At 45.6% G+C, this 10,932-nt stretch overlaps 1 protein-coding gene across 1 annotated transcript; it reads left to right on the forward strand.

The window, feature by feature from the left end:
* Positions 1–2,176: 2,176 nt before the first annotated feature.
* Positions 2,177–10,244, forward strand: LOC146967054 (neoverrucotoxin subunit alpha-like). Its single transcript, XM_085761342.1, has 3 exons — positions 2,177–2,267; positions 7,107–8,579; positions 9,706–10,244. The coding sequence occupies exons 1-3, from the start codon at positions 2,177–2,179 to the stop codon at positions 10,242–10,244; spliced, it is 2,103 nt and encodes a 700-aa protein (XP_085617468.1).
* Positions 10,245–10,932: the final 688 nt, after the last annotated feature.

Consider the following 10,932-nt stretch of genomic DNA (forward strand, 5'->3'; position numbering starts at 1 on the left):
GGAACGAAACACAAAACAGGGAAGTCCAAGATCAGAAGTGCCCGTCCAAAATCCAAGGACAGGGGTCAAAACGTATTCTCAAGTCACAACCAGGAGAGCGAGGCGACCAGAAGGCCCCGCCCAGCGCTGGGACACAGAGAGAGAGAGCAGAGGCCAACCAGATCCTGACAACCGTAACCACTTGGTTGTGTATAGGCCTTTGACTGCTACTGTGCTGTTGGATGTATGAAGATGCCTTTCAGATTCTTATGTAACCCACACATTAAAATGTGTCTGGGCACTTGTTGTGTTGTTTAAAATAAGCAGTCCTTTAGTTCAGTTTTATGTTTACTTTATTAACACATTTCTGTCAGCCGCCATGTTCTTTTACCTTCCGTTCTCAGTTCTCGTTCTCTACTCTCGTTCTGGCTCTCTCGCGATATCTCACAGTACTAACTACTACATATTCCTCCCTTGTTTAGAATAAAAGCTGTCTGTAACATAAAAGCTTAATTCTTATTCTTCATTCTTATAAATCTCCAAACAAAGTACATTGTTTCAAACTTTCTAAATCAAGACATTTTCTTTCCAAATCATTCTTTTTTCTTTTTTTCTCTTAGTCTTTTGTTTATTTTGTTTCTGTAGCACTTTGAGATTACTTTATGAAAAGTGCTTTACAAATAAAATGTATTATTATTATTATGAAACATTTGATCACAAAAGCAAACAAACAAACAAACAAACAAAAAAAAAAACACTCCACGTGCCCCACTTCAAATTTGGATGATTGGCTCCAGGAACTTATTGAAACAGGTTCTGCTGGGACAAACTTTGACTTTCACTTTGACTTTCAGATGAGGGCAGTGTTCCTGATAACTTGGAAACAAGTATGAACAAAGAGGAGATGTGGGTTGTGGGAGGAGCCAACAGGATATAAACCCCTGAGACCTCACAGGGCCTCAGACTAGAAGCTCCAGTGAAGTCCAGAAGACAAGTCAGCTGATACCTATCTATCTACACCTGCACCAGGTAAGGACCGGGGGTCTCATTTATAACCGTTGCGTATGCACAAAACGGGGCCTGAAAGTGGCGTACGTGACTTTCCACGTCAAGGTTGTGATCTATAAAAAACAAACTTGACGGGAGAATGTGCGCAGCCCTAAGCAAACTCTGAGCCATGCGTACGCACGGTTTGGAGGAAAAGGGGAATTGGCGACACAGACGGTGTGGTGGTGAACTGAAGTCAGACTCAGGAAATGTAGAGTGAGAAGAACAATTATGTTTTTATTATCGCCATTCACATGTGACAGTGGTGGTCCTGTCACTATGCCTCCAATTGATCATGCGCCCTGGCTACTTGGTCAAGGAGATGTCCCTTTGGGTGACTGGTAAGCGCGCATGACTCTCACCTGGGAGGTGTGGGTTCAATCCCTGCCTGGGCCCTCTTCACCTTGCCACACATACATTTAATTTCAACCCGTATCATGCATTAGATTCATGTTATCAGAATAATTTAATTCAGCGACATTATTTTTTGCACTGGACTGAGCAATTGTTTCAGAAAACATCTTAGAATCTAACTTAAACTCTAAACTCTAAAGCAGGAGAAGTTATCAGGAGAAGTGTCATGTTTGATCGTTCCTCAGAATGTAACTGATTCAGCTAATTATTCAAAGTTTTATTGATCAGTCTAATTACTGTAAATGTGCCCTGTGAGTAATTCCTACGCACAGTTTTATAAATGAGACCCCAGGGGTGAATGTAAGCCGGTACGGTACGGTACTGCGTACCACTAAAAGATTAAGTGGCCCCAGACACAGCTGCAAGTGGGGTCAGAAAATAGATCCGTAGCAATATGGAGTCTTCAACGCTAGTTTGACTGTTAATAAATTGCTTTTGACTCATTCCAAATTGTTTCTGAACTGTCTGTGCTATGTTTTGGTCCATTCTGGATGGAGGCTTGGCCGGACTTCTCCCTCTCTTCCTCAAGGCTCTTGCCCTGCCTTGAGGACACCGTCATTTGTTGTTATTATACAACTGGTGGATTCGAATTACTTTTAATGCGCATTTCCCAGTAATTCGAATCACTTTAGATGGAAACATGGCTACTGACTGAGTCACCTCTGTCTGAGGACAGGTGTTTCCATAGAGACACCTGAGCATCATTCACCTCTTTTCTTGTCCTCAGATTGGAGACATGGCCTCAGACCAGATAGTGATGGCTGCCCTGGGTCGACCTTTCACCTTAGGGATGCTGTACGACGCTCAAAAAGATGAGCTGATCCCAGGTGAGTCCAAGACGAGTTGAAGGCTGAACTGAAAAAACATGTACAAACATTGTAGTTCTGGCAGGCCACTATGTCAAAATAATATTTATTTACTTGCACAGTTTAATTTGGCGGTATGGTACTGTTCTGGGACCCCCTGCTCTTCCACGCGCTTGCGTGGAAAGCCTGAGGCAGGAAGAGCACCTTCCTGCCCTTCACGAGCCATCATGAACGGCATAAGCAGGGAGCGCAGCAGCAAAGAAAACCCCCAAAACAACCACACCGGCAAATCCTGGAACCTCTGCTAAGAGATGCCAGGAGGCTATCTAGAATGGAATTAATTTTTGCCTATAAAATTTAATAGGGAATAAGCCACACGCTACCTCTTAACAATAATAATTTTTACAATAATAATAACCATTATTAATAATAATAACAATAATAATATTAAATCAATTATTTACAATGAAAGGCTCATAGCTTTTTGTGCATCTAGAATGCTCTATTGACAGGCGCAGTAAGGCAAGGCAATTTTATTTGTATAGCCCGTTTTTACAAACAGTTTGTCTCAAAGGCTTTACATGGCATCGTAACAACATCCTCTGTCCTTTGACCCTCACATCGACTGAGGAAAAACTCCATGGAAAACCCTTTTAACAGGGAAAAATCGGAGAAACCTCAGGGTGAGCAACAGAGGAGGGATCCCTCACCCAGGACGGACAGACGTGCAATAGATGTTGTTACAGACAAGAAAACAGGGAGCAAAGAAACCCCCCAAAACGACCACGCCGGCAAATCCCTGACCCTCTAGCAACAAGAGATGTCAGGAGGCTATTTAAGTTGGAAACAAATGTAGCCCATTTAAAAGGAAATAGACGAACCCCCCAAAACCCGCAAAAGGAGCTGCGTCAGTGAATAATTCAATGCCAAATATGATTCTGTATTATCGCTATGGAGGTTGAAACCCAGCGCAAATTAAGAATAAAGCAAACCGTTCCTTGTGTGACGCTCCGACCGCTTGGCAGCATCGCTGGCAAACAGAAACTCCACAGTCCCGGAATCAGCCGTCGCCGGTCAATGGAACAGCTGTGTGTGACGCCGCCCCCACCTGCCAGGTGAGAGCCCCGACGGAGAGAAGGAGCCCCCTCCCCCGTCGTCGCAGACGGCGTCCTCCGTTCCAGAGCTTCGCTGAAGCCCCATGACACGACACCGCGCCAGCCGCCGCGGGTCCGCATCGTGGACGGGGGCGACGACATCGGGAGCAGCAGGGCGAGCACGAACACAACCAGCGATCCTTCCCTCATGCGGGAGCCCGTCTTGCAAAAAAGCCGGCAGAGGAAGCAGCAGCAGCAAGGGAGGTGACGTCGGGCTAGAGCAGTTTAAACAGCGCGCCCTGAATGCAGTTCCCCAATAGGGGAGTCAGCTGAGCCATCAGCTGACCTGCACAGGTGAAGACAGTTACGCTGTGCTGATTAGAGCTTGACGTCATGGCCTGCCAGAACTAACGCTATACGCTTAATTTTTTAGTAAATTTTACCATGGCTTTTCTTTTATGTATGGTAAGGTTCGAATGTGGGGCCTTAGCACTACATCTCCAAACGAAACACCTGTCCCTTCAAAATAAGAGCATGGACTATTTTGTTTGTATGCGTCAAAGCATGGAGAAACAGGCAACTGTAATGAGAAAAAAACATGAAGGTGTCTGAGAGATCTCTCAAAACTAGCTACTTAGTGGCTGAACTCAAAGCCAAATCAAAAAAGGCACACGGTGTGGCAGAGACATTAATGTCCATGAAGGTTCTCAGTCATCCAGGTCATCTTATTCTTGTGGAGTTGTAGTAAAAAGGCAACTGGACTTCTTCTCTTGCTTGAAGATGTTTCACCCCTCATCCAAGAGGCTTCTTCAGTTCTGAGACTAATGCCAGAAACCCAGGGATTTAAACCCAGAGTGGGTGGTCCTGTGATTGGTTTCTAGTGAAACCAAAGTCACATGACCACATCCCCGAGACTCAAGTCACATGACCACACCCCCGAAACTGGAGGGGGGTCACATGTCTCCAGGTGTGTATGGGGTTTAAACTTACTGGGGAGAGCTCCCAAGACAGCATTGTAGGTGGCAGATAGATTGTGTCTTAGGCCCCCACCTCTGTTTAGAGAAGGTATTGTCACTTTACTGTTTTTATGTTATGGGACTCCGGATGGAAATTAGCATTGCTGCTATAATCCGGCACATTTACATGTTTTTATATGTTCATTAATGTGCACTGTCCCACCCAAATAAACAAATAATGTTAAGTAAATAAATATTTCCCGCCTGCAAAGCAATTGTGAATGAGATGCTCAGCCCTGATGCTTTGACCACAGAGAGGTCTTCGTCAGGGTGACGAAGACCTCTCTGTGTTGTGAAACACGTATAAAAGTGGCACACACCCCATGTTTATACTCCAAAAAGGAGGTGTGAATTTTCCATTATGCCAATTACAGGGCACACACAAACCAGTTATTTATCAAAGCAAAAATCCTCGAATTATATGATTTAATAAACTATTGCACATTACAGTTTATGTACAAGGCTACCAACAAAAACCTCCAACACAACCTATAAGCACTATTTTTAGATGGAGAGGTGAAACACAATCTGAGAGGAAACATGATATTCAGGCAGAGAAGGGTACGAACTACATTAAAATCTTTTTCCATCCCAGTTACTGGTATCAAACAGTGAAATAACTTGGATGACGAGGTTAAAAAATCGGGAAACCTGTGCGTTTTCAAAAAGAAATATGTTCGGGGCGGTGTTTAGCTCAGTTGGTAGAGCACCCGCCCCATGTGTTGAGGCTATAGTCCTCGCTGCAGGCGGCCCCGGTTCGAGTCCCGCGTCGGACGGCCCTATCCTGCATGTCATTCCCCCCATCTCTGCCTCCCATTTCCTGTCACACTCTCAACTGTCCTATTGAATAAAGGCATGAAAAAAGCCAAAAAATATACTTAAAAAAAAAAAAAAAAAAAAGAAATATGTTCATTTGACCCTTGACTGCTACAGAAGGATTAATGATGGCTGATTAAGCTCAGAGACATGGATCTGTAGACACTGTGTCTAGATGGTATGGGTTGATAACAATAACCACTGTGTATCCAAATAATGAAGGATGTTTGCAAAACACTGTTCAAGGTCACTGCCAGTATGTGTGCAATGCAGGATGTTTTTCAATAACAATGTTGAGATAACTGATGGTATTAAATCAGCCAATCAATCATATCACTACTCGATCTTTGCCATTGGACCATACGAATACAGGACTGAGACAATGACATGCCAGACAACAAGGCAAGGTTGTTGTTCGCTCAAGATGGACCGATATGGACATGTGTGCAGACACACATGTGATCTGTTTTGACAGTCAGGAGCCAGACTGCAGCTCTGTACTACTACCTGCTGTTGTATCATGTTATGTTGGAATGTTAAAAGAAAAAATGTGGTGAAGAGAATGTATTCTGAGGGTACCGGGGGTGGGACTAGATAAGACAAGGAGGGCGATGGGGCGACTGCTCTCCGAGCCACGGCTCGAGCCTAGCCCTGCTTCGGACCCCAGCCCGCCCGAAGTTAAGGGTCTGAGAGGCTGTTCACCTTGAGACCTGCTGCATGTCTCCAATTGCGTGTATCGTTTAGGGATTTTTTTCTTTAAACGTTTACATGTGTACACAGTCACACCCCTAATAGGTACTTTTTTCCACATGGTAGGGAATTCCTATCCTATCTGTTCTACTGACTGTTACAATCCCAGACGCAAAAAGGATTGTTGCCCAGAGATGAAAGGCCCCACACACTTTGTCCTATGACCAATGTAATAGTAGTACGTTTTTTTTTCCTTTTTTCTTTTTCAAGACAAGAAGGTGTTTCTCATACCTTTGTTAACAGTTTCGGCGTGTTCTTCCGTCTTCTTCAGAACTGTCACTGTGATGTTAGACGGTGATGTGCCTTATCAGATGATGTTACAGAGGCATGACCTTGCTGTCAGGTTTGACAGGTCGCTCCCTCATCCCCCTGATCTCCACCACCTCCATAATCCATCGTTGGTATCTGTTTTCTTCTGTGCATATGACTCTGGCCTTCTTCCAGTTCATTATGTGATTTTGTCTTTTGCAGTGGTCTGATATGGCTGATTTTAGATTTTCCTGGTATGCTTTCTCTTTTTCGGATCTAGTGTGCCGTTTTTCCGTTTCTTTTTCACATTATTTCTGTTCTTTTTTACGGGTGTGGAAACATCTGCCCGTTTCACCGATGTAGACCTTATTAGAGTGGTGATCGGCTCACGATAAAGGCATCAGGGGTCTGTGGCGATGTTGGCAACACACCCCACATTCACACATAACTCTTGTTTCCCATACATAGACCAATGTGTGGCGCAGTGCCACAGAATCAAGACCAAGCACCACAAATTGATTCCGCTACTTTTTCTCTCAATGCAATATTGTTCTGTTCATTCACCTCCGCATAGCGCTCTTTCTCTGTCATTCTCGTTCACACAGACCGATGCATTACGAACTGATGAAGCCCCTTGGATAAGAGGCCAAACATCTTCCTAGACAAGTTTGACAGTTGAGATTCCTGTCACTATGCCTCCAATTGATCATGTGCCCTGGCTACTTGGCCAAGGGGATGTCCCTTTGGGTGACTGGCAAGCGTGCGTGACTCTTACCCGGGAGGTGTGGGTTCAATCTCCGCCCAGGCCCTCTTCACCTTGCATGTACTAGTCCAGTTGCTTTCGATTCAATATGTTGCCAGAGATAACGAATTGGATGGATAAGAATATCCATAGACATTTTATGAAACTAACTGATGTTTTGTTTCATCTTTAGGTTTCACACTGTTGGATAAAACGACTCTTGAGGAGAAAACCTCGAGCTCCTCAAAGGAGAGCAGCACATTTGAGATCACTACGTCAGACTCATTTGAATCCAAGTCGTCCCTGCTGGAAATCGAAGCCTCTCTAAAGGCCAGCTTCCTGGGCGGACTGGTCGAAGTGGGAGGATCTGCCAGTTACCTGAATGACAGGAAGAAATCCAACAAGCAGAGCAGGGTGACCTTCCAGTACAAAGCCACCACCGTCTTTGAGCAGCTGAATGTCGCTCACCTGGATGTTGGTAAACTCCATGACAAGGAAGCTCAACACAACTGCACTGCGACACACGTGGTCACTGGGATCCTCTACGGAGCCAACGCCTTCTTTGTGTTCGACAGCGAGAAGATGGACACCAGCAGCGTGCAGAGTGTTCAGGGCAAAATGGAGGCGATGGTGAAGAAGATCCCCTTACTAGACATTGGAGGCAGTACCAGCGTCAAGCTCGACAATGAGGAAAAAGCTCTGACTGACAAATTCTCCTGCAAATTTTATGGAGACCTCATCCTTGACAGCAACCCTGCATCCTTTGAAGAGGCTGTGAAGGCTTACCAACAGCTTCCAAAGCTGCTCCGAAAAAAGCAGAAGGATGCTCCTGTCAAGGTCTGGCTGACACCGCTGAAGAAACTGAAACCGTCCGCTCTCGAGCTGAAGGGTGAGATCTCTCCAAGTCTTCTGAGTAAAGTGGAAAACACTCTGGAAATAATGAGGGAGATAGAGGTGAGGTGCAGCGATTCCCTGGAGGAGAGGGTGGTCAAGATGATTCCCCAGATTTCTAAACGGTTGAAATGCTTCTATGATATGTGTCAAGACTACACCGCATCGCTCCAGAAAACCATGAGGGAGAAGTTTCCTTCCATCCGAGCAGGAACAGAAGACAACAGCTCGTTGGAGAAGCTCTTTGATGCCAATGAGACGTCAATGTTCAGTCATGAGAACCTGAGCAAGTGGCTGGACAACGAAGAGAGAAAAATCAATGTCATCCAGTCGTGTGTGGAGCTGCAGGAAGTGGAGATCGCCCAGAGCAAGTCAGACCTGGACAGAGTTTTGTTGGACCGGAGCGTGGAGCATGTGCTCTGCTTCGTCTTCACCTCTCTGGACTCCACCGACCCCTTCCTGGACCAGATGTCCGACCAGCTGCAGCATGACCGTCTGCATGGTAAGAGTTTCACTCCACCAGCACAAGACCAGTGGTTCTTCAAACCAGAGGTGATTGCCAAAATGAGAGAGAAGGCCACGTACTTCCACGGCGTGGCCAAAGCCCTGAAGAAGAGCAGCAAGTTCAAGTTCCTCATGGCTGCTCTTCCAAATGAGAAATACGAAGGAGCCACGATCTACCACTACGAGAAAGGAGCTCTGGCCACCGAGGACTTCTCCACGCCGGTGATCCAGGACGTGACCAAGGTCACAGACAGACAGGACTTAGTCTGGTGTAAGTCACAGCTTCTGCTTCTAATTTGTAAAGATCCTCTATAGAGAAGATGTCTCACTACAGGCAGTGGTTCACACTCCATATTTCTACACAGCACTAGATGCAGTTTCAATCTTTATTATATCCAACAAAGACCTCACTTTAACCAGGTCATTAAAGCAGGTCCGGTCTCTGTGATGTACCAGTGAGCCACTTTGTCCCAGTCCCTTCACTTTATTGATCTAATCTCTGTTGCACCTTAAATGGTCACAATTTTTCTAGCAGTCTTCAAATGTCGGAGCATCTGGTCAAACCCACTCAGACATAACAGTTTTTATTATATATGTATACTATAGATTCAATATTCAGTGTTGCACAAACACACAGAACAACAGATGGAACAAAGAGCCATACCTTAAAGTCCCAAAGTAAAGAAAAATGTTTGGCCACATTTAAACCACACAACCTCCAACGTTTTGTCAGATACGTTATGAGCAAAGTCATTTGTACGATCTACATTTATGCTTCATTCACAAAGACATTGAGTGTTACATTGTGTTCACTTTCCAACCTCCCAGTCATCACTTAAAGCAGAAGTAAGCGGAATATTTGTGTTAATATAAGTCTTAAATAGTTATATCTTCCGACAGCAATCACTTACATAGAGTGTTTGGACCGAAACATGGGTCTGTCAGTCACTCTGCTCTGCTCTGAGCCGAGGAGAAAACTTTTCTCGTATCCTACAATTTTTATCCAATGAGGAGATTGCGCCTGAATGTGGTGACGTAGGGACGAGGACTGTTATGGTGCGTTCAAGGCAACTCGTAACTCGTGTTTTTCCGACCTGTGAAGTCGTACCAGTTCGATCTGGTACGAGTTCACAGGTCAGAAGTTACGAGTGGCCGGTATAGTGACTTTCACAGGTAAAACAGGTCGGAGAAACACGAGTGGGTTGCCTGGAACGCTACAGAGTCGTAAGTTGTGACTTGAAGCTGTAATTTACGGTTTCAAAAGCCTGCCTGGAACGCAGCATTACCCAAAACGACCGGATCGCTTACTTCTGCTTTAATGTACCTGAAGCCTCCAGCAGCTCCTTTAACATGTGATCAGTTCAGTCTATTGACTCTCTGTGTTCACTCAAAAACAGACGCCTGTGATCTGAACCTGGACCGGGACACGGCCAACCACCGCATCGCTGTGTCCGAGGACAACAAGAAGGCGACACATGGAGAGTGTCAGTCGTACCCCAACCTTCCGCAGAGGTTCAACAAGCGTCCTCAGGTGCTCTGCAAGGAGGGGCTGACCGGGCGCCACTACTTCGAGGTGGAGTGGACCGAGGGCGGCACCGAAGTCGGCATCGGTCTGACATACAAAGGAATCGTACGTAAAGGAAACGGCAACGACTCTGGGCTCGGGAGCAACCTCCTGTCCTGGTACTTCGGGCTGGCTAATGGGCTCCGTGCGCATCACAAGGGGAAGGTGTGGTCCGACTCCCTGCCCCCCACCGGCTGCGACCGGGTCGGAGTGTTCCTGGATTGGCCGGCCGGTTCCCTGAGCTTCTACGATGTGTCTCACAACACACTGAAACACATGTACACCTTCAAGGACCAGTTCGCCGAGCTGCTGTTGCCCGGCTTCTTCATCAACACCAACTCCGCCTATGCAGCCCTGTGCACAGACCTGTGAGGGAGCTGCTCCACCTCCTACACCTCCACCTTATATACTCTGGGTTTTTCTGTGATGTAATGTTGATCAGTTTGATTAATGATAGTAGCTCCGCCCACTCTGTTTGCTGTGTGACTTATTAATTTCTTCCTGTGGAGGTGGGTGGGGTCAGCAGGTGTAGGAGGAGCTTTTCTGCATGTGTGTGACAATTAAAACTTCTTTCAATAAAATTATTGATGATTAGGCAGCTCTTTGACTTCCTGTGACATCAGACAGTCACCATGGTTATGTCTTAGCGCTAGTAGGGTGAAAATCAGTTCTTCAGAGATAGTAAGTAATTTTGTTGTTTGTTGTGTTAGAAAAATAAGATGTGATGTTTTGTTCAACTCAATGAACTACTCAGGAAACGTCCTGGTCCTGGGTCCTCTGGTACCACCTAGACCCAGAACCAGAACCAGAACAAGAACCAGAGTCCATGTCATCACTGTGTTGTTTTGTTGTTCAGATGCTGTAACCTGTTGGATTGAACCAATAAAGCTGAGTCCTGAGTAAATAACTGTGTTTCTGGTCACTTCCTGATCACATCCAGAATAAATGACCTGTCAACACCAGTGAACCCAGACGTCAGTGATCACAGGCTGAACAACATCAGAGTCTTCAGAACATCATCTACATTTATCAATAGTTTCAAGCTCCACATGAGTCCTGT

The sequence above is a fragment of the Trachurus japonicus genome, chromosome 19 (genome assembly GCF_045865225.1).
Source record: "Trachurus japonicus isolate A0001 chromosome 19, Traja_1.0".
NCBI lineage: Eukaryota > Metazoa > Chordata > Actinopteri > Carangiformes > Carangidae > Trachurus > Trachurus japonicus.

Excerpts from the sequence above, each read along its gene's own strand:
- LOC146967054 (XM_085761342.1), top strand. The coding sequence starts at position 2,177 with ATGGCCTCAGACCAGATAGTGATGGCTGCCCTGGGTCGACCTTTCACC. Across the intron at positions 2,268-7,106 it reads AAAAGATGAGCTGATCCCAG|GTTTCACACTGTTGGATAAA; the intron begins GTGAGTCCAAGA and ends TTTCATCTTTAG. Across the intron at positions 8,580-9,705 it reads CAGACAGGACTTAGTCTGGT|ACGCCTGTGATCTGAACCTG; the intron begins GTAAGTCACAGC and ends ACTCAAAAACAG.